General features: G+C 44.9%; 1 protein-coding gene across 2 annotated transcripts; it reads right to left on the bottom strand.

Annotated features, from left to right (window-relative positions):
• Nucleotides 1–663: 663 nt before the first annotated feature.
• Nucleotides 664–25,543, bottom strand: LOC120815981 (rho GTPase-activating protein 29). Of its 2 annotated transcripts, XM_040171132.2 has the most exons (22): nt 25,273–25,543; nt 24,158–24,561; nt 14,372–14,515; nt 11,551–11,647; nt 11,300–11,372; nt 10,999–11,059; nt 10,199–10,348; nt 9,229–9,293; nt 8,986–9,096; nt 8,809–8,889; nt 8,473–8,640; nt 8,110–8,247; nt 7,252–7,439; nt 6,011–6,180; nt 5,454–5,588; nt 5,075–5,167; nt 4,592–4,755; nt 3,991–4,179; nt 3,681–3,818; nt 3,224–3,456; nt 2,604–2,904; nt 664–2,507 (listed from the first exon to the last, which is right to left on the bottom strand). In XM_040171132.2, the coding sequence occupies exons 2-22, from the start codon at nt 24,438–24,440 to the stop codon at nt 1,365–1,367; spliced, it is 4,125 nt and encodes a 1,374-aa protein (XP_040027066.2). In that variant the 5' UTR covers nt 24,441–24,561; nt 25,273–25,543; the 3' UTR covers nt 664–1,364. The 2 variants fall into 2 exon arrangements, with proteins under 2 accessions (XP_040027066.2, XP_040027067.2); XM_040171133.2 differs by lacking the exons at nt 14,372–14,515; nt 24,158–24,561; nt 25,273–25,543 and adding an exon at nt 12,445–12,678.
• Nucleotides 25,544–25,670: the final 127 nt, after the last annotated feature.

The following is a 25,670-nucleotide window of genomic DNA, read 5'->3' as shown; positions in this document are numbered from 1 at the left end:
GGGAAGCTGTCGCTGGTGTCTGCAATGACTCGCACCTCGACGAGGCTGAACGGGTGACAAAGGTAATCAGGTTTGGAGAATTAGAAGCTACTTACCTGCTGTTATACGGGTTTGCAAAAAGACACAGACACAGCAAGCTTCACAAACATTCCAAGTACATTAAATTATATTATTCTGACTGGATACATGGCGGGAATACACAAGATGACACAGGTTTACTTTGTGTGTTACAACCTGCGTGGCATCAGAAATACAAAAAGTGTTGTATAGAACACACTGATCAAACATGACGAAAACGAATGAAACGAATAGTTGACTTGTTGGCAAATAACCCAATTTGACTTTTCTATGAAAAATTAGTTTTTTAGGATTCTTAAATATGATGATTTTCTTTATTTTGTCTGCTTTGACTCTAGGAAACTCAAAATGGATTAAGTGGCCATTTTGTGTCACGAATCGATGATTCACAAACTAATAAATAGAACTTGCAGCCCTAGCGAGGTTCTCAGATTCCCCTCATGCAGAGACATTAAATTGCATGAGTTTTTGAAATACACAGAAGGCAGCAATTTAAAATGGGACACAAAAAGTAAATAAACATATGCAATTCTTCTTCTACAAAGGCACTGAATGGAAATATGAAATAAAAACTCAATTAACCGATTTAAAAGTTGGAACTACAGTTTTAATTTGCAGCAATAACTGTTGCTTGTCATTTTTCTTCTGTATAGTCGCAATAACGCGATGAGACAAAACAACTGACGAACATGCAGTGTGTATGAATGAGTATAAAAAAGGTAAACAGATACATACGGTTTAGATACGGAGGAAAGATGTACCAATCACAGGCAACAAGGGACCAATTAAAAAAGCTGTTTAACTCTTTCAAGTTGAAAATGTCATGTTAAAAATACCTCCAAATAAAATACAAAATTAAGCAAATTTGAACATTTAAGGCAACATTAGAAATTGAACCTGTGTTAAGTGCATTGTGTGATTCAATATAATTTTGTATATGAAATCAACAAATCAAACATTGAACATGAACTTATAGGTTCAATTAAAACAACAAAAATGATTGGCAGGACCATTCTTTACAGAAATATATCAATTTGTTTGTTTTTTATGTTTGCTTTACACTTCCACATGCGTTTGCTTTGATTGCTTTGTAGACCGACCACTGTGGTCATTTTGACTTGAACATGTAAAATACAATATATTAGTACTTGTAACACTTTTATGGTTTCATTTCGCAGGCCAAAATTTCTCCCGCTCTCAGTTTGTATGAACAAAAACATGTTTTCCATTGTATACATTATGGCACAGATACATTACTATTTACAGATATAATATGGTTTTTGGCGTCAGACGAAATGGGCCTCTCTGCGCTCCGGCTCTTGCATCTGCCGAGGTCGCAGTCTTTGGTAGACGGGTTTGGTCTCGGTGGGGCTGAGGTCGTCGGGGCTGCTGGGGGGAGGGGACTGCGGGGGAGAAAGGGTGGCGAAGGTCGAGACCCCTGCGTCCATGACGCTGCCAGTGGGGTCCTGTGTCGGTGTTGGGCTTGATGGGGCAGAGGACAGGGTGACCACCTGGGTGGAGTGGGTGGGGGCGAGCGATGAGGTGGAGGTGGTGGTGGTGGTAACGGCTGTAGTCCAGTTTGGAAGCGTCCTGGCTCTGTGGTTAATGGGCACGGGGGGCTTATAGAAAGTCCCAGGGGGAGGCTGCAGAGTCCGCGGCGCCCTGAGCGTTAACATTTGGTTCGGTGAGCTGCTCGACTTACCGACCGAATTGTCCGCGTCGTCTTCCCTTTTAGAAGTCCAGCCAGGCTTGACCGACGCCGCGTAGGGGTTGATGGAGAAAACCGTGCTCGCACCACACGTGGTGGGGGGCACGGCGGCAGCGGCCACCGGGACCGGCACCGTCGCCTTTACGGGTTGTACTCCAGAGGTGGCCGACGGCAGGTTGGCCACAATCTTAGCAGTCCTGGGTGTAACATCATAGTGCTTGTACTTCCTGTCCCACGTCTTCCTCTGCACTGTCTGTGTGTCATAGAAAGGGGTGATGTAGTAGGTGCTGACCCTTGACGAGCCACTTTGACGAGCCTTTTCCGGCTCTGGTATCTCTTGGATGGTTTCAGAGACCGGGTCCCGCTCAGCGGAGCTCGCCTCATCTTTGGTGGCACCGTTGCGCTGATTCCTCTCGCTGATCTGGGCGCGGTTGGGCAGGCGTTCGAGCGGCATGCTGATCGGTCGAGACACGTTCCTGGTGCGCTGGGTGCGTAACTGGACCTTGGGCGGCACAGCGGTGGTGGAGGGAACGGTGGTGCTGGGGCGACCAAACACTAAGGTCGACCTCTGGACGTCTCCTTCGCTTGGTGACTGCTTCCCGTTGAGCCTGTCCGGGGCAGAGACCTCTGATGGGTTGGTTGCCGGCTGCACCTCCGGGACCTCATCCATGATGTGCGAGGACGGGATTACTGAGGAGTATCTTTTGAACACTTTGGCACTCTGGAAGGACACAAAACATTTGGATTACGGTTTATTAAAACATTCCAACGGTACGACGTGAGAGCAGCATTTTCACACCCTCAAATCCCTCCCCACCTCTTTGAAGTCCGTGAGGGAGGCGGAGTGTCTGCTGAGCCGCTGCAGCTTCTCCAAGGGGGTGAGTCTGGGCGACGCCTGGCCAGTGACGGTGTTATCAGAGCTGCACAAAAGTGAGACGTCAAAGACTGTCTGAAAGTGTCGCACCAGAAACTCCACCATCAGGGCCTGGTAGGGGTAGTCGACCAGGGACGAAAGGGACACCTCAGCGTCTGCCTGTCGCGGCTTGACCAGCGTGGGGCCAAAGATAATGCCCAGGTTACTCGCAGTCATCTTGTTCTCCTCGGCCTGCTCCGTCACTCTGCGGTAGTAAAGAGTGAGCATGAGTTTTATTAATGAGATGGGAGTACAGGTTTCACTGAACAAGCTTCAGGGTCAATGCAATTAAAAACAGCAAATACGCTAAAAAATCATGAGATTATAGATAAAAGGGCTAAGCGAAATAAATGAAATAAATATTGGTGTTGGTGTGACTATGAATAGCATGAGTTGTATGTTCTTTGTGCCACTTCCTCTGTGTTATAGGGAAGTCTCTGTTTCCCCTCTCATGAGGACGTTGTTGTTTTTTTGCAGTCAGTAATATTATGGACTAGCTCTGGGTGCTGGTTTACAGCCCTTACCTGTGTAGGTGCGCAATTAGGAAACGCAGAGTCCTGTAATTGGCTGTAGGCAGCTGGCGGAGAAGGTCTCTGATCTTGAAAATGACCCTGTTGAGCTGCATGCTCGCCTCCCCCTTCTCCCCCGGCGGGGCGCTCGGGGGTTTGTCAGCTTCCTCAACAATCACTCTCGAGCACTCTTTGGCCAAGCCGATGATGTCGTTGTAGTATCGATACAGGATCAACGGCTCTGGTAACTGTACACAAAAGGGCATTTTACTGAATAAAATGTTCATTTAAAAAGGTACAAAATAAATGGAATGAAAGCCACAAGCTTACCAACTGTGCCCCAAACGTAAAGCATTCAAGGCTTCTTTGTTTCAACCAGCCATTTTACAATTAGGACGAATATACTAGAAAACCGAGCCGTTGTCACATCAACATAAAATACTCTCCCTTTCAGTGAGAATGTATCACCCACCTGTCTCAGGTAGAGTTTGAGGACGTTGCTGATGTCATGGGGTGAAAGGTCCGACAGCTCGACCAAGTCCTTCCCATTTTCAAACGCCTGGCAAAGCTTCTCGACACGCGATTTAGCCCCATTCAGACGATAAATCCCCTGCGAGGAGACAAAAAATGGCACTCGGATTGGTACAGTTTTACTATAACAAAACATCACGGCGCATCAAAGAAGTAAACCAAACCATGTTTTTTCAAATGAATTCTCTAAAGTGTACGGCCTAATAAGTACTACAACCCCAGGTGCAACATGAACCTTAAATAAAGGTCACCTTGATGTTGAGGGCTCGACTCTCAATCTCAGACGTGCACTTCTTGATGATGAAAGGGACGCCATCCAGGCTGTTCTTTGATGCTTGGGCAAAGTCGATCCCAAACAGCTGTAGTCTGCCTTGCAGCTTTTTATGGCCACACTGGATAGCAAGCGTCTCTAGACACTTCTTGTGGCAGGCCAGGGAACACTGGCAACAAAACAGACACAGTTAAATAAAGAAATGGCAAGTAGCCGATTCTTTTTTTTTCTTTTACAAACAAAACATTCAAAATCTGTTTGTCTCTTTTTGTTTTGGTTCAGGAGAAAAACAAGACGGCAGTCAACTGGGAACACAATACATTCATTATTTCTACTATACACGACAGCGCATCATGAAAAAGCCTCCCGTCCCGCTAATCTACTCTGTAAACAAACACACAACGCCATTATAAATTCTAAAGCCCAATGGGCTTTGTATGGTAGCAATTAGGGTGGTACGTGCACTCCGGGCTACGGCAGCGCGCAGGGAGGTTGAACGTTATTCATTTGCATAGCCGCGTTTACAAAGCTGGTTGGAAATTGCCAACGTTCCCGCTTAAGAAAGAATATTTGCACTGTACCTCCTCACACTCGGCTCCATGGAAAACCACCAAACTGTCACACTCTCTGCACTTGGACGGGGCGCGTAGTTTCCTCAGCTTATGGGTTTGAGCGGCTTTGGACATCTGAGCATTCCGGAAGGGACCTGGAGAACTGGCCGTCTCTGTCACCATCTCTGCCAGACCTGAAAATCAGAGCAGCTGATGAGGGAACTTAGAAAAAACAGTTGACTTCATGCTGCCTTCCTGTTGGTTCAAAGCGGGGGGAAAAATTGAACATAAAAACACACTTCATAAAATATTAAATCTCGACATATGAAGGTCATATTCTGCTCTTTAAAATACAGAGAGATAAATAGTTGTGCGATCTTATTATCCAGCACTCAAATGTCAATACACAAGATTCATTTTAATTTATTAATTAAGTGCTTGAAGGGAAGGGGACATATACAACACGTTCATGAAGACACCACACACACACACACACACACACACAAGCGATACCATTGTCCGAAGGCGGCTCTCTCTCATCCAAGTCATCAGCGGAAGACATGGTCCCAGTGGAGGGAGTCCTCGGCAACCGTCGCTTAAAGACACCTGCGCACATATTTGTTTATGTATATGTAGCCATGAACAGACAGTAGTGCTCGACATACAGTATGTAGTACATTGTGTGTTGAAAATGTCACAGTTTCAAAGCTTCAGCTCACAGGGCTGAAAGTCATTTCAGTCACAAAGGGAACTGCACTCACGGATGAGTAGTGCGTGACACTAGTGTACTAATAAGGAAGTAAAGTCACTAATAGGAAGTTACTAATAAAGAAGAAATACTTGTATTTGTGTTTTTCTCATAGTCTATCAATTTCAACTGAAATCCTCTTACCTGGACTGGCAGTGGGGGAGTCCATGGACCTGGACTCGCTGCTGCCTCCGGCACTCTCCGAGTCGCTGCACATGCCGCCCTGGCTGCCCTGACTGCTTGAGGCCCAGGTTGCCAGAGTGGTCTGGCTTCTTACCGCTGCGTGAACACATACAGACAACCAGTCACACACAAAGCAGAATAAAAACTACGAAAGACGGCTGAATGGCAGCTTCCCGTTTACAGATATTCTTGGCACTAGTTTCAGTTATTTTCACACACACATGTGGTCACACCAAAATTCTGGACTCATGACGAGTAGGCAGCATGTGACTCTTTGTATTGTAGTAGTGGGAGTTTCTTGCAGAACATCTTAGGTAGCATGAATAATGGCATGTGGGGGCGGGAGTCACACAGATAAATATTTGCTCAGGCAGCTTCTGTGGAGACGAGAGCACGCACACCAACGAAGATATCTAAAGTTTGCTGTTATTTATACGACTTTTAAATACAAAAGCCATCATTGTTTGACGTGCCACCCTTTGAGTTCACACAAGAATCTTTAACGGCGGAGCGAGCACCTTGTATGTCCGTGCTGCTGTTGGACATCCGCTCGCTGATCTTTGCAGGCCGGTGGACGGGACTGTCCGCTTCGTCGCCGCTCAACACGTCACAGGAGGCGATGGATGCCTGAGACAAGTTGCCGTGGGAGGAATGGGTGCTGCCCACAGACCTTTTGTTGAACACAAACCTGGGGAAATGAAGTAATTTCCATTTAAGGTTACGATTGGTAAGGATTGACATTATCCTGTATTATTAATCCACACAGACACATGTTCTCTGAGGGAATTTGACACGATTATTGTCCAGTAACTCAACAATTTCTATCCCCAGGAACTGAGAACTTGTAATGAATAGGAAAGGATGTACTTAGGAAAATGAAACGACTTCCTCACAACACACATGTATGAGCTCTGCTGTATTAAATAGCAAATTCATTCAATTGGAAAAAAAACATGTATCCGGGTGTAGATTTGTCCATTACAGGCTCACAGCTCTGGAGACCCAACAAAGCCCACTTTATTTGTTATGAGACATTTCAAAGAATTTCAGTAAGGGAAGTTGGGCTTTAGCTGTGACTAAGTAGGAAAGAGAGGATTAGGAACAGAAACTGAACTCAGGCCGCTGAAACGCATTCTGGTAAGTCAAACGCACACGCCAGGGGCTTCACAGTGCAAACTACATTTACATCGTTAGCCACAAAGTGTTTTTCAATCAGTGTCAACACTTGGTTTAGACTTCATTGTACCTTGTAGAGCTACAACAGCCACATAATTATCTTACCATTAAAAACAGTGAAACTTTGCTTATTTTATTACTGGTAATGTGTGTGTGTGTGTGAAGGGGGCTTTCGCAATCTAAGTAGAGTCTTAGCGACAGATCAAACCCAGAGCCAAACTCTCACGCTCACAATCTCCCCTGCTGCATTCAGCCTACGCCACAGATATTTCCTGAGGAAACAAACAAATTCAACACGCATTCCGTCTCTCCTTGATTCTCTCTTTCTCTCTCTGGTTTCCTGACTCTGACTCACTGATAGCTTTGCTGGAACGAGAACCAGGAGTATGAACCATTTCCAAATGAATTTGGAATTCATTATAACACTCAAATAATGCAAATGTGGCCTCAGCTGGGCTCATTTAACATTGACTGCTTTTACGTGCAGCACCCTGCCCTGTATGGTTTCAACTACATGTAGTAAAGAATTGTAGCAAGCAGACTTTTATAAATAAAACATGTTTGTATAAACAGTACTTGGTACCTGGTATTGTCAGAGGAGGTCGAGTCTAAGTGCACACGTTCTTTAGGCAGATTTCTTGGCAGATTCCGGACGAACTCAGCGTAACATTCTCCCGGTTCGTACAACTTGGTACTCTCGCTGAGGGCCTGGTAGTGGGTGGGGAACGAGGTGCTCTGCACCTGCTGCATCTGAAACCAGTTCACTGTCACCTGGGGAATGACACATCACTTAAAGTTGATTCAAATGGATGACACGACAACTGGGTTGGTTCGGAATGAATGTTTTTCATGCCTTGAACTCATAGGTACACATTTTTTTTACAGACCTTCTATTTTATCTAAAAAATTCTAGCAATCTAGAATACATTTTTGTGAAAAGGTTGTGAAACACATGAAGCACAGCATGTAGCACAAGTAGCATGTTAGGGTACCGGCCCGAATTAGCCTTTTTTTGATCATATGAACTTCCCATAGAACCCCCGTAGAAAGTCTACTGTTTAACTTAACTTTAACTTAAATCATTTTAAATGAAATTAGCTTTATATCGTGTCAACAAACCATTTACAAGCATGGGATTTAGCTTTTTTGGCCAGGTATTAAAAAAGGTACACAAAGTATTTGATTTTTTTCATTTTGCTCAATGTATTCACCTAGAAATATGCAAACCACGAAAAAAAATCATCATAAACATTTATCTACCCGTAGCAAAATAGTAACATTAATTTAGTAGTGCTGTAGGTGTTTAGTCCTAATTCAATTGAAAGATGGTTGTGTTTAATTGAAGCTGTTTACTATCAATCTTGTATTATAGTTATGAGATTTCCATATAAGAACAACATTTCTTATTGCTAAACGCTGATATTATGCCCTGTGAACTCACAGCTTTTAGTGTGAGGTCACACTGGAAGACCATCTCTCGGATTTGTGTGAGGATGGTGCTCTTGGCGTTGGCCAGATCCATTCTCCTGACGCCTGCGTCAGCCATACAGCTTTGGTACTGGTCCCGGGCTTCTTCCGCCTGATCACACCAATGAAAGACGAGAGTAGCATGAGGATGTGGATGAAGTATAGATAAAAAGACCAAGTGCGACGGGTGTGCGGGAATTCCCGAGTAGCGCACCGCCGCATAGACAGAAAAACATGTTGATATGAATTGTCTTTGCGTGGCAGACCGCCCCTATTAAGTAATGTTAAGATATGCCAATTCATTCATTTATTTCCCCATATCTTCTCCCATGGCCACCTTCTGCAGGGCGTCCTCCTCCAGCTTCCTCTTCTTCTCCAGCTGTTTGTTAGCAGTATTCGACTGCTCCTCCTGGGAGCGGTTGGTGGATGAACGGGCTTTCTGGTACTCCTCTCTCCTCTGGCCCTTCAGTACTCGCGCCTTGCGCACGGTTGCATCTGCCTCTTGCTGCCAAAACCACACAGATTAAACACAGAGGCCCATGTGATCAAAATGGGACATCGCGTGCTCCGTTATCGTCAATATAACCACACGCGTACTAAATCTCGGATGGGAAGTAACAAGCTGCAATGATATAATCCTCAAAGCGTGCATCTACTAGTGTGCATTACATACCATTTTTTTTTGTTCCCTCTGCCACTGCTCCTTGAGGTCTTTTCTCAACTTGTCGAGCTCACTTTTACGGGCCAGAAGAGGCTGAGAGGAGAGGAAAAGGTCAACAGTTACACTGAGGCGATCCCACCCAAGGCAACGTGTCTGCTGTGTGGGCCACAGTCGCCTCATTCTTCTTACCTGTATGAATTTATTCGTCTGCAGAGCCATTGCGGTTTGAATTAGCAGCTGATTGGATTCAATGTCGTTCTTGAATGTAGAAATGTAGACTTCGCTGAATGGCATATATACCTTGGAGAACAGATATAAAGAAATTAACATTGGGAAAATGGTTTCATAAGAATGTTTATGTGAACAAAGAAAGGAGGTAACACTTCTATAATAATAATTATACATATAGATAGTTAACGGCTCTTGTGTTACCTGTTGGCTAGCCAGCTGCTTAGCAGAATCAGCCATTTTTGCATAGCTTTTGGCATACTCAATATCTGAAAGAGAAGAAATTTGAAAAACCCAAAAGGAATTATTTATGACTGTAATCGCGCTCAACTAATGATCTAAAAGTATGTTTAGAGAATAATTAAAGTATATGTGTTTTCAGTGTACTTATGTAATGCTTTTCTAAAATTTCCCTGGTGAAACTCTTTATGCTTACATTACATTGCAGTATTTTAAATATACCTTGCTTGAATATAATGAACAGGGGGGGCTGAGTGGATGTTACTATGAACAGTAAGGCAAACAATAGATATAGATTATCAATTAATATACAGTATATTATCAAGACCTTTGGGATCCCAAACTATACAAAGTATAAGCTGTTAAGCAAACTAGTTGGTTGATACGGTCAGCCTAAGCGTGTGCATACATAGACTAGGGTAATATTGGGAGTACGCATGCATGGTAGAAGCAAGGCATATCAAACAGACAGACAGCTGTTGTTCAGTTTTCTGTAATAACTTTCATATCCCTGAGCATAGCAGTTAAATGTTTCTTGGAACACCATCTCTGCAGTTTCAACAAAGTTACCTCCTGATATAAATGGAGTAAAGCCTTTATTTCCGACCGGCTGAGCCGAGGTGTCTGATTGACGACCACATTGCTACGAATAAATGACTGTTAAGTACCTTAAAAGTGTTCTGCCGCTTCTGGACCCTAACCTCAATTAGCAGTAAAAAGACTTAAAGTGACGCAGCGGTCCATTTGCAAAATGTTGCTTCAGTCGTCCAGGGCAAATAGAATTTACATAATATCTATTTCTTTTTCAAAAGTGCACTGCAACACAGAATAGGGTGCATTTCCTTCCGTTAAGAAGCGATCAATAACATTCTCCTCCATATTATCTCGGATAACGCCCTAATGCAATAAACCCAGCACACTGTCAGTGTCTCACCCATGGCCAGCCGCTTCTCCATCCAGGCCAGAAGGTCTTTGATATATTTGGACCAGGCTTTGGCATAGAGAAGAGCCGACTCCACACCGCTGTCATTCTTCAGGAGGGTCAGGTCGACTTCTTCCTCCCGCGTGAGCGACACCGCCGGGCCTGGAGAGTGAGCAGAGGAGAGACGCATCTCAAGTCAAACTAAATCAAAACACCTGGCGCCGACAATATCGCAAAGCGTTGGATTTATGTGTCTCAGATCTACTATTCCAACAGACATGTGTGGGAGGTAAATGGAAAAACACGTCCAGGTTAAAAGTGCACAGCGTAGGAGGATATGAAAGTGCCGGGCATCTTTTCAAATAGTCCGACGGCATAATGTTCCCTTAGTGGTCCCCCTGTGATGCGCATCTCTCTCGGCCGCTCGCCATCTGATTTAACACAAACCCCATGTGTTTCCCATCCCACACGGAACTACTCCGAAACAGGCAAGGAATGTCAGATATGTGGCCAGAGAGGGGAAAACGAGCAGCTAGTATGAAAAAAGCAGCAGAAATAACAGGGGTGGAAGCAGCGGCTTAGGGTGGGTCCACCTCAGGCATTCAAGAGTCCAGCGCCTTAACCACTCGGCCAAATCGCAAGCTGACACTCTCGGACACCCCGGAGGGGTGGGGGGGGGGGGAGGGAGCTACGAACTGACCATTACATCGCTTTTTAAAAACGGAGCCATTAATAGCCATTACACTTTGTGATCCATTTATTTCACACCCACGTCGCTCAGAAGTAATTAAGAGAATGTGAATAACACTTACCCACAAGGTCATTTTTCTCTGAAGCGTATCCCTCAGGATCCACGCAGATATTGTCAAAAGACTGTGAAAAGGACATTTCAGATTATAAGGACGCAATAGCAGACGTGCAATCAAAGTCAGACATCAGAAGCAGCAGGATTTTCAACACCCCAATTAAGTACCAAAAGCATGTCTTAGAGGCTTTTTTAAATGGAGGAGAGGTAAAATTGCTGCTTTAAATGCACCTTTTTGAAAAACTAATGAAAAGAAGAAGAAGCAAGATAACTGGCCCCAAAGCTGGGAAAGAAAACCTGCATCTCACCCTGCTTCTCCTGGTCTGGGGGATCCCCAACCCTGAGCCACTGTCCACATCTCCCATAAGGAAGTCAGAAACTCTGAGGGGAAGATGTGTAAATGTAGATGTAAAAACTATCTGCGCTTTAGGAGATGGCTTCCATTAAGAAACAAAAAGCAGATTTACAATTCAAAAGATCTATATACAGAGGACTTGGGAAGGAACTAAAGATTGAAGATTGGCTGGTGACAGCAGAGCTATACAAGCATTGTACTCACACATTGCCGAACGTGAATGCCAAATTGTCGATGGATGCGTGTATCTCGCCAAATATAGCTTTTGTGTATTCTTGGTTCTCTTCCTTGAAGTTGACAGCTGTGGAGAGGAATAAAACACACACGCATACTCGATCATTCAACAACTATATTCACACATGAGCGGCGGTGAGGCCAAGTGATGAGGTCCTAACAATTAAAGAATACACAGGGACAATAGATCAAAACCATTTAAATGCAGTTACTTCATGCGATTGGCATCAGAGCATTGCTACTTTTTCTATAATAAGCAGTAACAGAAGCCAGTGTTAAATGATTTTATTATACAGGGCTGAAGTTGTCTCAAATAGGTGTTGACATTCTCCTCGACGACAGACAAAAGGTTTACTCAGGGTGTGGTTACACAGGGTCAAGGGTTGTAAAGACGACTATGAAAACAGCTTAAGAACCGACAACCATTAGTGCAGAAATAGTCTACGGGCAATGACATGCTCCCTCTGTGTCCTCCCATCCAATGAGAAAAGGTCTTCTTCTGGATGCATTTGAGGATCTTTAAGGATGGTTGTTCAAGGAACATTCAGAAACGATTCAAAAGTCTCCCTCTTTGTTTGCAGTGTGTTAGGATCCCATAAGCAGGCTTCCACGTTGATAATGCACGGATAAGGCGGTATTGGAAACGTCCACTTAGCATAGAACCAGGCCATCAAAGTCGCAGAAATCTTCGATAATGTCTGCACAGACCTTTCGCCATAACGGAGCAGTTTGCTCAGCAAGAATACGTTTGCAGAGACCCAGTAAAATCCAACCAAGCAGAGTACTTCCTGTCTGCCCGCAACAGGAAACACTCACACAGCTTGAGTTCTGTGACTTACTGAACACTACTGTCACGACGCTTACCTTTTCCCCCGTCACAGGCTGCCGTTGTCTTGTAACCGGTACCAGAAATAATAAGCTACACAAAGTTCCCTTTTCCAGTCGGTTTTTCTGCCTCCATTTTCTCTTCATCAGAGCAAATTTGGCATGCTGCGATGAGGAGGAAAACCCGCAATCCAGAGAAACTTCTGAGGACACGAAGAGAGGGGAGACAGAGAGGCAAAAGCCTCCCTGTCGTGCACCTCCCTGGCCATGAATGCTAGCGTACAGCTCTGCGCTGACTTCTTTCTTCCTCAGGACATCCTGTGGGTCTCAAAACAATGATTCCAGAGCCCCCCCACCTCCCCTGTCACAATTGAAATATGGAAACTGCATCATTCAAGTGCAGGAGCCATTGTTTTCACACGGTTGAGTCGTAAGTGCGTAACCGCAATCATTAGCTAAAATTCTTATTTTACTACTATCTACTAACTTTGACATTCCTTAAATTATGTGCTGAGCTTAACACTAAAACATAAAAGAAAACTAAAAATCAATAATAATAATTGTAATAACATGCAGAAGTGTCAGACGGGTGCAGAAGGGACATCTAATATATCAAAAACATAAAACAATTATTTCATAAGACACTCCCATGCGTGCTGCATGGATGGACCAGGGCTCTCTCCCTACTACAGTCCTGCTCATACCAGAGCTGACAGTCGTTATCTGACGCTCCAAACATGGGAAGAAAATGATTGCAATGTTTACATGGTGTGTTCAAATGTGATCTTATCAAATGTAGGTCTAGCAAAATAAAATGAGTATTACAGAAGACAATTTACAATCCGTTTTACTTGCCAACACCAGCTCTAGCGCTTTACCCGAATCCCTGTTGATATTATTAGTCATATTTAATATACCTACATTTTCCATGTCGGCAGGTAAGTTCAGCTACCAGTAGTAAACACAAAATGACTGATGTATAAATGCCATTTGAAACTGGTTAGACAACTATTTGCTTGGGGAGGGAGGTTGGTTTTCTTTCCAGTAAATTCCCGCAGTTCCAATCGCCCCAGGTGTCACGAGCATCAAAGAGCAACATGGGCGAAGAGACGACACACTTTAAAGACACTGGGGCGCACGAGGCCTGTTATCATCCCAACCCTTGAGTCCTCATCTCCGATGTCTCGTGGATTCATTCCTCTTTCGGGCCTCTCCTTTTGAGTCCTCCTCTGGCTCGCTGTCTGCGGCGATATTGTGTTACCTGCTGGCCATTAGGGACAGTCCAGCCGGGATGTGCGTTGATGTGAGCCCCCCCCCTTGTGGACAGGCACATTTTCCAAATTTCAACTTGTCAACTCGATGAGACAGGGCTTTCCCGTGGAAATAGGAACAATGGCACACTGAGCAGCAGACGTGCTGCGCTGTGACATCTCCTCTGTTTGCTATGTGCATTGTAAACATTGTCAAAGTACTACTCAGCCGACCACAAAGTCAGACATTCCTAAGCATTCCTGACGAGTAGGTCACTACTCGAGATATTCAGATAGCATAGGTAAGCTGGCACACACCTTATGAAACTTGGAAAAGAATGAAGACGGAGATGTGCTTGAGCGGCGAGCAGCCCGCCGGGAGCCTCCGCGGCCGCTGAGATATGGAATGCAAATTACGGCCGTAGAGATTCCGGTGTGCAAGTTTGATTGGCTTGCAGAGGATCACATTTCTAACCAGACTTTGTGGGTTGAGATTCTGTTGTATTCATGAAGGGAACCGGATAGAGATCGACTGCTGAAAGAGTAATAATTCCTAATGCAATGACCTTTCAGAAACAAACCTCCAAGCCAACTCTGACCAGGAACCGAACGACAGAGCATTGCTTACTGGGCATTTCCCAAATCTAGTCTGCAAGAAGGGCCATTCCTGCTCAGATATGTAAGCATTGTACTGTGTGCGGTGAGTATTTACTGACCTTTCACCTTGGCAATGACCGTGCCGGCTGCTCCCAGGATGTCCGCGGAGTTGAGGGTCTGGTGTTGGCCGATGATGGCCTTGAGGACCCGGAGTAACTCTGCCAAACGTTCCTGCACCAGCACCTGAAGACTTTCCAGGTTCTCTGGAGGAAAAGGAGAGAAGAGGCAAGCATGCAGGTCGTCAGGTAAAGTCACGTTGACGCCGCGACGAAACAAAATCGCCATTGGATCTTAAACACAACTACCGTGCACGATTTGCAATCACACATCTTCATCTATCACACTACATTATGAGTCACAGGTTAGCAGGAATTAAATTCATTCCTCGCATTCCTTTTGTACGAGCCACACTTTTTGCAATCCTGAAACTTACATGGCATTTTTTATTGAACCCAGTTTCCCTCAGGCCAACTGATACCGTGCGCCTGTGCAGTCTGTGTGCACGTTTGGGACTCCAGACATAAAGTGGAAGACGGTTGTTGTTGAGAGATGGTGACTCATTCAGGTGTTGCGGCATAAGATTACTGTGATGAAACGTCTTTTCTGCTTCCTCCAGGAAGACAGTGACACCACGTACAACGGAAAAGGCCTTCGTCTATGCAGGCCCCACTGTGTAGTCAGTTATTGCATTCTCACACAGGTGGGGTTGATAAATACGTTTTTTTTGTGGTGTTGTGCTTGTGAGGGGGGGGGGGGGAGGGGGGGTCGCCTGTTAAACGTGTACTTCAGAGAAACATCCCCGTTAACATAAAAGCCACAAAGTGTATGAATGCGAAAGCCACGGTGTCTTTCAACCTCCTTGAGTAGAAGTAGAGGTGGAGTCACGAGTTACAGCTAAATGTGATCTTCATTAACTCCCTTTTACTGCCGAATACGTTTAACTGTGGCGTCTCAGCCTAACTTTATGTATAAAACAATAAAAAAGGCCCTGGTACCAACGTAGGATGAAGAAATAACCTTTTAGAGGCTAATGGAGTGCCACACATGGGAGCTTTTATGCAAGCATGCTGTTTCTGTCTGCGGCAACCAGGGGAAAGTATGGAGAAAAAAAAAAGAGGCTGACGAAGATATTGCATTTTTCTACGTTACCACTGAGGGTTCTGAAGACGACACTTGAGGAGGAACATAGTGTACGGTGTGCTTTTAGATCAATTCAGTTATTTTCATTCTGCTTAGAAAAGGTGCAACTGTGTTGCAATGTGTGTCTTACACACTGGCAATTAAGTGCGTGCATGAAAATAAAGGCCCCATGAAATCAGGGGAGGAAGATGGTCTTTGTCCCAATCTGATGCCGGCCAATCAGCAGAGCCTCTGCAGGTTGGCACCAGACACTTGATGAGTTCATGTCTAACTCACTGTTTTGGAAGTAGCAGGAACAACGTCTGGAAGTGGTCTGTTTTTCATCAAGACCGTCCCCCCCCCCCCCCCCCCCCCCCCCCAGGCGGTACCATGAGATGAGAGAACGAATTTATTGGAACGTTTAAAGGAATTACAGAGGGTGTGAAAATGAGGCTGTGTGTGTGTGTGTGTAATTATATATATATATATATATATATATATATATATAAAAAAAACTAGTGCCTATTTTACTCCTCCCTTCCTCAAAAGCTCTCTCTCTCTTCACAATCCCCATCTGAGACAAGAGCTCTTGCCATCTGTGACACGATTTCAAGGGAACAGCAGGAAAGACAGAAAATAATATACATACGGTACTCTGCAAGAAAAGATTTTGACAATCACGTTTCCTTAGGGAACATAACCCGAAGAAGACTTGAAGATTCTTCAAAATAGGGACGAAATGATGAGGACACAAGACAAAAACCAGAGCCAACCATGCTGATTAGAAGCCAACTAATCTCCCCCACTAGCCCCCAAGATTAGCGCCAAAGTGTCCTGTAGAGTGTGGGGAGGGGGGCTAACTCGCTCCAAGCCCCCAGGGCAAGAGGTCCCTGAACCTGCCACACACACACACACACACACACACACACACACACACACACACACACACACACACACACACACACACACACACACACACACACACACACACACACACACACACACACTTCAGGGTACCCCTCCCTACTGACAATGACAATGGGCCTTTATTAAGTACCCTCCCCTTCCTTTTAACCTTTATCCCATAGTTGTGGTCATTGAGGTATTTCAGGTTAGCTCAGCGTTTGAAGATTTTCTTATCAAAGACACGGGTTGTTCCTCAATCAGCATATGAGAGCCGGTCCTAACAAGGTCCACACTTGAGAATGTCCCCTTATTAGAGCGTTGCTGCTGGTGCTGCTATTGAATCACAGCAGTTATGTTGCATAGGTTCCCCCATTTCCCCTTCCTTTAAGAAGGGGAAGGGTTCAATTAGACTACTTTGTTCTTCAGAGAAGCGACGGGCTTGGAAGTGTGAGGAACATAAATAGCTGTGATGTTGTGGCAACAAAGACAGCGTAACTGAAGCCGGTGAGGGAATTTTTCATGTATTGGTAACGGCTGTATTCTTTGTTTACTGTCATCCAAGTGCAGCTGTTAGAAGGATCCACTGTGCTCAGTCAAAACAAACCGAGAGCGTGTCCATCATACGAACGAGAGCAGCTAATTGAGCTGTTGAAAACATTATCTATCTCATCGAATGTGGCAACAGCTCAAAAGAACTATAGCATTGCGATGCCCAAAAATATAATTAATTGTTTTTCATATTATGGTTACCTTTTAGTCAAAGAGTGTGCATAGGACAAAACATCCACATTTAGCACCGCAATTAGGCTACTAATTAGATCAATGATAATTCCTCACCCCCAAAACAAAAGGACTTTAATTTAACAATCAGAAAGAGGAATAAAGTTGTCAAAACAGGGTCAGTTTTGTGTGACAGCTCATACTGATCACCATTGTTGCCCTTTTAATAGTATGGGGGATCCATGCTCAGAGCCCAGAGAGCTGGTAAAAAAAAAAAAAAAGTGGTGGGTGGTTTGTTCCAACAATGGCATCAAAAAGCCCACTAGAAATTTGCGGCCAATTGTGTCGTTTGTTGCCATTGTTGAGTCGGGCCATATTGTTTAAAGGAGGACTAACCCCCCCCCCTTTCCACTACGTCAACGCGGCTCAAGGCTGCCTCGTCTTTCTTACAGTGGTGGGATGAGCCGGTGTCCCAGCTCTCTGCAACATCCCGACCTTGTTCGCTTTTAGGAATTCAAAGCACGTTTGCGATTGCGTTTACGACACAGAAATACAGTAGAACAGACAAATGTTTGACACTTAACTGGCTAATTAAGTGGCAATATGGTCGATTGACCTGTAACTAACTCTCACTGAAACAACAATGAGTAAATTTCTTTTAATAAAAACAATCATTTTGATTCCCCAAAAGGGACACACCACTCCGAATGTAACAGGTGATTTTTTTGATTCCTAAGACATAGAACTTGAGGTGTCACAAGCTCGAACAATTGCCCTTTGAAATGAATGTCCTTGCTTTTATTGTTGTTTGGTATTGTGTGTGTGTGTGTGGGGGGGGGGGTCCCTCCCCATTGTGTCTCGCGAAGCCCATTGTGTGTCTGGTGCGGTAAATGGCCGATCTAATCCAAATCTTCAGGTGGCCTGACAGAGGTTACAGCGCCCCCCACCCCCCCACTGATAACAGGTAATCACAGGTAATCAACTGGCCTGTCACACGCGATCCACTTGACATGAAACAAGCCCGGGCAGCGCTGGGCGGCCTGGGAAACAGCTGCAGGGCTTTACCGAAAGGCCAGGGAGGCCACGATTCCCCACCACCACCAGCAGCATCATCATCCTCCTCCTCCTCCTCCTCCTCCTCCTCACACCCCTCCCGTCCCCCCCCCGCTGGTATTACCCGAGGTATTCACAGCCGCACCAGCAAATTACTTTTTATGTGTATCCGTCTACCTCATTCCAGGATAGTGACAGGTGGGTCTCTGTGGTGACTCGGACATCGGCCCGAGTGCTACGCCCACAAAAGGAAATTTGGCCCCTTTATGTCCGTCCCACAGAGTCTTCAGTCACCGAGCACAAGGCCAGAAAAATATTAAGAGCTTACTGTTACAAACAGGTGGAATTGTTGTTGAATTGTGGTCAGGAAACAATCTCCAAACACTAATTCCTCCCCCCCCTGTCCGAACAAACACAGCATTGCCGGGCTCCTCGGTGTCTTACCCCAAGCCTTGTTTGGAGAGCAAGTGGGCCCCAGACATCACGCAGACAGTAAACAGCGGGCACTCCATAAACAGTTACCTGCTCCCGGCCCGTTAGCGCGCCGCACTCTGTGAGGTCCGGCCTTCACAGGCCGCCTGACTCCTTGACACTTCATTACATCACATGTCTACAGCAGGTGCACGAGAAGACCGAGTCCTTGAAACAACACACTGTCCGTCACAGGGTATCGGGTTCAAAGGGAGGTGGGACAAAGCAGAAAAGGAAAACAGCTTCTTTACACTAACTACTGTTTAAAGATTACAGTGTGAGACTAGTAAGAAAGTAACTGATCTCCTTTAAAGGCGCTTTTATTTTATTCACGCGCAATAAGAACAGTTATTGAAGCTAAAACTAATGATCAGGATTGTTTATTTTAGCATTTAATCAATTAGTGTAACTTATTGTTTCCATTGTATAAGGCGCTAACAGGCTGTTATCGTTGGCAATATTCCACTAGCGCCCTGAGGTCCCATGTGCATGCCAGGAAGCTTCCCCGGGAGCAGTTGGTAGTACAATGTTTCTCCACCTACCTGAAAGAATGCTTTCACTTACTACAGCATGGGAATCTCTGGGAAGTGAAACTAAGGATCTAGGAATTTGTCGGGTAGGGCCTAATTGGGTTTCTGTGTCTCTCAATTCGAAGCATGACAAGCATAACATTGGCCGATGTTAAAAAAGAAATACCCCCCTCCCTCCCTCCTCCCCGCTCGGGCCTTATCCACCGCTGTAAATATCAGCAGGTCGGCCCGGAATCGCCAGCAGTGACCCCCCCCCCCAACGGCAAGCTCCACTGGCCAATCCAGCCTCTCGCCATGACCAATCTCCAACACAAACATCCACAGCCCATAACCGTAAATCCCACCCCAGGAAGCACAAACCAAGCCGCCTTCAGCATCACAGCAGAAAGTTACAGCCCAACAAATCTCCCCTTTCTTTCTCCAAAGAGCAGCGGGCCATTAAACTATTATGTGCTTGAATTTGTCTTCCCTTTCAATTGAAGGCACCACCCGCAAGCGTCCACTTCAGTTGGCAAAGGGTCACTTGTGTGAGCCGGGGAGGTGTTTGCGGTAGCTGTTGCTGCCTTTGTTTTAAAGGGAGCGGCGGTGGCAAGTACGCAGGATTTTCAGCTTTTTTTAAAAACTAGTTACATTTTGGAAATTGCCCTCGTTCTTTCTGAGCGGAAGGCAAGAACAAGTCCCATGAATAATCCCCCCCCTTAAAAAGAAAGAAAGAGAGTTGCAACCCCTGCACGGACACAGGCTGCCTCTGTGAGACACAGAACAATGCTGTTCAACTGGAGAACAGACCGATCTTATCAGAGTGTCAAGATGACACCAACAGTTGAGGGGAAAAAAAGCCAGTTTTCATTCTTGAAACAAGGACTTTTGCACCAGCTGCACGTTAGACACGTAATACCTCACATGGCATCACACTGTATGTTCCGTTTATCCGCGGGAAATAAGCTGAGGCCCTCGTGCTCCGCAGCTATGCACTGAGCCGTTTGTTCAGTGGAACTGTAAACCTGGTGTGAAGCACCTTTTTCTTTTCCCTCCTGAGGCTGGAAAGTGGAAACAAGTCAGGCCAGAAAAGTAAATAAAATTCACGCAGTGTCCCAATGACTTGTTGTAACAAAAGCCACTTCCAACCTGTACACCATCTAAAAAAGTCCAACAGACATTCGAAACCTTTTTGGTCTCGATATAAAAAAATAAAAGAAAAAAGGAAGAAAAACAGCACATTTTGTGTGGTCACGTACATAAAAGCAAAACAAGAATGTGAAATTGAGCTTGCTTAACAGGGGTATTTTGTAAAACAACTTTCCGTGACTGCCACAAACAGGTTGCAATAGCCCCCATTGACCCAATACTCCGAAAGATTTAGCCGTTTTTAATCTGTTACAAGGACTGACGCTGCTCCCTTGAGATATTTTACTCGGATTCCACAAAACAATCCTATCAAATTTTCTACTTATCCAAAAACATGGCAATTTCTAAAAAAAAGAAATAGCAACAACGACTGTGTTGCCTCTGCTGAGTCGTGTTTATGAAGACGAATGTAAGCGGAATAATTTTTAGGAGAGTCAATCTGCCTCACACCTACCGGCCGACTATTGAAGCCACTAAAGCTACAAGTGAACATTTGTTCTAAAGGAATGCAGAGTATGCAGGAGAGTGGGGGGATGGGAGGGGGACAGCGGCCCGCCTCTGTGCAGAGGACTCCTCTCCCCTCAACTTGATTAAAACCATTAACCAAGCTGTCTCCTGCAGGGCAACACACACTTAAATGAACATTCGGATATTTTTCATTGCTTTTCTTTTTCAATCGTGTCGGCCCCCCCAATGCTGTTCAAAATACTAGTCCGCTGTTATTGTTATTCCTGCCCATACGCGTTTATAATTCAATCATACTGTGTGTGATCGAGTCATTCAAAATTAAGAAAAAAGGTTTGGCTGACACGCTGATCCCACGTTATTCACCGAGCGGTCTGATTGCAGCACTGTAGGATTGGGTTTTGCTTTCGGTTTGCTATAAACAGTTAACATTTCGTTATTGTAAATCTTATGATTTAAATCAAACGGAGGAACAACCGAATAAAAATGTTAAGTGTGATCAATGGCGTGTGATGTGTAAAGAGAGAGCTGAAAACAGCGCAGGCCGCCCAATTCTGTCCTATAAAAGACAGGACAGTTGCGGAAGAAGACAAAAAACGTTTGACTTCCAACATTAGAACTATGATATAGACGAAGTTACTCAGATCTTCTGTCTAAACTCCCACATTAATGGGCCCATCCACAGTGGTGTTTCCTTTAATTCTGCCACACAGCCCTCTTATAGTTATTCTGAATTTGGGCAACTCTAAGAACCCGACATTTACATGTGGACGAAACAGGTATTGGTACTATAAAGTTGATTTGCCTGAAGGGGAAAAGTATATTGGGTGCCATGGAGTCACATGACAGATGCAGAAACATAAATTTGACCTGGTGGACATGATTAACCTTGGGGCCGCATGAGGACAGGGACAGGGGTCCCCTATTGAAAACCTCCTACAGCCTCACATTCTTTGACAGCTCCACTATCGTTGGGCAACAATTTTGGCAAGCAACTGACTTGAGCTCCCAGTTATGAGAAGAAAAAAAAAGTGCAAATGGACCCCACCATGTGACCCTGGGCCATCCAGAAGTGGTGGGTGTGAACGTGGTGGTCTAGTCAAGCTTATGGTCCCTTATGAAGTTCCCCTGTGGTTATCAGTCATACAAACATGCCGCGTGCATGGGACTCCCGCTAGAAAACCTATCAGGAGTCCGAAGAGGAAGCATAAGCATCTTCTAAGCTAAACTCTCTGTGTATTCTTTGTACGGGGGGGGGAGCGTTGAGACACACACTGCGAGGAAACAAAACAGCCAGATCCATAGAGGCTCATGGCTTTCAGGGAAAAATAAAAAGCTTTGTTTTGACACCGCGCACCAGTGGCAGACCTTTCCTAATAGGAAAAGAATAACACGAGATCTGACCTGTGCCACGCTACCCCCTTCCACTCCTCCTCCAATCACCTTATAGCTGCAGCTCTCTTCAAACACATGTGGGGATCAGCTGCTTATCTTCCTTTAGGAAATATGTTTTACCTCTCTAGTATTTTACTATGTGGTCATTAGAAGAGGTAAGACCATTATGGTGGTGACATGTAAAATGCAGCTTTTGAAAATCCAAAATGTATGCCATTTGATGTGCTTAAATAACTTAACTGGACTTTTATGCCACCCTTTTAGTTAGTCAAGTTAGTAATATGGAAAATACAAGGTTTTTCTTACCAAAACAGAGACACTGCCTGTTAAAAATCAATAGAAAATAGACTTTGACTGTTGTGACGTCTTACATGAAAACAGTAAAATCAATAATCCAATCTAATATGGATGTATGAATAAACACACAAAAAACATCGGGTCAGATGTAGCTGATTCAAATCACCTGTAGGTAGAATGTGACACGAGGCTCTAAATGTAAGCAAACATGAATGCAAAACAGTCATTTTTGGAATCAATTTTTAGGCTTTAAAAAGTCTGTGTTAAAACCTTAAGTAACAGCAACTCGCTTTAGGAAAGCAGTATCTTTTTCAGGTTTGGTTGCCTGTTGCAGATCACCGTATATATAAAGTTAGCACTGTTAACTTGACCATGATTTAAACTGTGACCATCAGTGGGTTACAAATGAGTAATGAAAACAACTCTTACTATTGACCAGACAGCAAACCATAGTAGCAGCATCTTACACAAGATGCGCGTGTCAGTGTCTCTAAGAAAAGCATAAGAAAAATAAACCGCTAATCCAAATAGCGGAAGGACTCTGTCTCACGTGGTATGATTTCATCCCCACCTGCTCGAAAGGAGCGGTTGTTAAAGGGGAGGCAAATATCCCAAATGTTTTTGTGATGGCTCAGACTAACACTCAGCACGACGCGAGCCCGGTCGACTCACAGGGGCCACACTCCTCCAGCTCGAGGAATGGCTAAACAACGCTCTCCCACCACCAGCCCCGCAGCATGTGTGAAACCGCGTGTAAAGCGTGTGTCTTTTAGCAGCGTAGTGGGAGTAGTAGCAGTTGCAGTAGCAGTTGTAGTAATAGCGCATGTCTCTCGTTTTGGACTCCACTGAAGGAAAACACCTCCACCGGTGATACAACCAGAAGTAACACAGACAACACAATGCCACATCAGAGTTCTACTCACAACGACTCATTCAGTTCTCTTCTGGGATCCCTCATCTTTTGACCTAACATCGCATATTTTTGTGAAAGTGATATCAGTAAATGCTTCTCTGGAGCCTAAATAGTAATATGTGAGCATATATGTGTGTGGGCGGAGTTTTTGAGTGCGTCTGCAAACAAGAGCAAAGCCGAGTGAGGAAAACACACAGAAAGTAAGTAGCCTTCGCTCCGCGCTGGCGTCTGCTGTGCTAGTGCGTAGCAGTGTGTGGGTTTGTGTAGCTGTTAAGAGGCCAACAACATTGCAAGTGCTCCGGCACGTTGGCGATGACGGGTTATCACACTGTAAACCGACACTCAGCCGGTAGCAAGCTTTGGGCTTCACTTATCTATCTGCAACATCGCAAAAACACACGGAGCCTCCCTGAGACGTTTAATCTATCACACTTCCACGCTGCCCCGATTACAACTGGGGTTTTGTGGGTGCTAGTTGAAGGGCATCAAAGCAAAACGGGGATGGAGCGAAACACTACACTACTTTAAAAGCGGTCGGTGAGTTTCCGAACTGTGATAGTAATAAACGACAAGAATTCTTGTCAATACATTCCCAGTGTATCTACAATGGAATGTGCTGGCGGAGAATTTCAGCTATCTATAGTCTCCTTGGCTCCTTTTTGTAGAGAAATAGTCAGCAATTATACAAGGAGACACATTTCTCCACAGAATAAGTAAAGAACTTATTCAAGTAGAAAATGTCTTTCTCTTATCGAGTTAAGGATATTGCTCTCTCAACCGTTTACCTTAATCCAGGAGTCATTGGAAGTATATGAAAGGTGTGTAAGAATTCCAGAAGCCGGACTGACCTTTAAGCTGAAAAGCCTCCTTGAGGTTGAGCAGCACATCAGCGAACCCCCGTACGTCGTTCACTAGACGCATCACGTAGTCCGGATCCATTCCGGTCGCACCCACCGGGTGCGGCGTCAGCCCCATGCTGCTCAGAGGATTCGGGCCCTCGAGGCCACGGCCCACGTCCCAGGTCTTGGTGGATCCAGCGGACAGGGACCCTGCGTGGAGCTTGGAGAGAGGTCGTGGCAGAACCCCGGTATTCTTAGTCCCACCACCACCAGCACTGCCCTTCCGTAGCATCCCAATAAGCCACCTGTCCAGCTGCCACAGGTGGGAGGGAGAGGGGAGGGGGGAGGAGGGGTAGAGGGGGAACAGGCCAGCTAGCCCCTGAACTTAACCCGCTGCCCTGGTCCTTGGATGGCTGAAAGACAAGAGAATGATGGGTGAGAACGATGTGTGCCATCGTGTGTCGGAGGGTCTCCTTTCCAGACAGTCTACGGTTTTATTAGATTGTTAAAAGACCTCTTAACGTACACACAAAGCACTAACAAGACGATCCAAAGAATAGTCACTCAACATAAAAATAAGAATCTGATGAGAACAATAATGTGTTCACTTAACCTCAGATCTCTTCAACACTCAAACACTCGTTGCAGATACTTAACGTTAGCTGTTGGGTGACGTTTAGAGTTTACAGAAATTAACAGAAATTGCTTAGTGACTTTGGAGTGTCTTTAATACGTGTTACTTTTGTGCACCAATAGGATTTCCCTTTTAAGGTTAGCAAACGTCTCCTAATGGTTATAACGTTAACGATTCGCAACGTCTTTTCTGTTAAAGCCGGCTAGCTTGTTGGTGAAATAACCTTAACCGTTATCTGTCAAGGCGTATTAAAAGCACAGCCATACGTTGCGACACGAAGGCGATACTAATGAAAATAAACACCAATGACAATTAATTGTGAGTTAACGGTATGTAATAGTTTTCAAATAAATAAAAATAACGATAACTTTTGTGTTTAAGCGGCGCAAACTCCGGACCGGCCCGCTAACGTTACAGTGAAAAAGTGATGCTGTCGACCGGGGTCATAAACTGCTTCGCTGGCAAAGCTAAAAACGCTACTATAACTCACCTGCTCTGCAGTTTTCTGACATAATGGCGACGATTTCCGAACAAAACTTTGTTCAATAGAGACAGTGAAAACGCAAGAGCATTTGAGTTAGGAAAAAAAAAAAACTCCAAGAAGGGTTACCCGCTTTGAGTGACTGTACATCGGAAAGTAGTCTACAATCGGCAACTTTCAAGTCAATCGTAATTTACCAGTCGGGTCTGTCACGTGACGGTGCAGCCGCGTAGGGATTGGCCAGATGTTTTTAGAGGAACGGAACTGTGATGCCTTCCGGTGCAGGCGGACGTTTGGGCATTTTACTCAACAGGATTAAGTTAAGACTAGTTTTCCGTTTTTCTTCATATATATACATTTATACATATTATTATCTAGTCGGACTTTTGCATGATTATAGTTCTGCT

The sequence above is a fragment of the Gasterosteus aculeatus genome, chromosome 3 (assembly GCF_964276395.1).
Source record: "Gasterosteus aculeatus chromosome 3, fGasAcu3.hap1.1, whole genome shotgun sequence".
NCBI classification, from domain to species: Eukaryota; Metazoa; Chordata; class Actinopteri; order Perciformes; family Gasterosteidae; genus Gasterosteus; species Gasterosteus aculeatus.
Note: the sequence above shows the minus strand (reverse complement) of the source record. Positions and strands in the feature narration are given on the sequence as shown.

Excerpts from the sequence above, each read along its gene's own strand:
- LOC120815981 (XM_040171132.2), bottom strand. The coding sequence starts at position 24,440 with ATGCTACGGAAGGGCAGTGCTGGTGGTGGTGGGACTAAGAATACCGGG. Across the intron at positions 5,168-5,453 it reads CTCCCCCACTGCCAGTCCAG|GTGTCTTTAAGCGACGGTTG; the intron begins GTAAGAGGATTT and ends ATATGTGCGCAG. Across the intron at positions 4,756-5,074 it reads AGAGCCGCCTTCGGACAATG|GTCTGGCAGAGATGGTGACA; the intron begins GTATCGCTTGTG and ends TCTGATTTTCAG.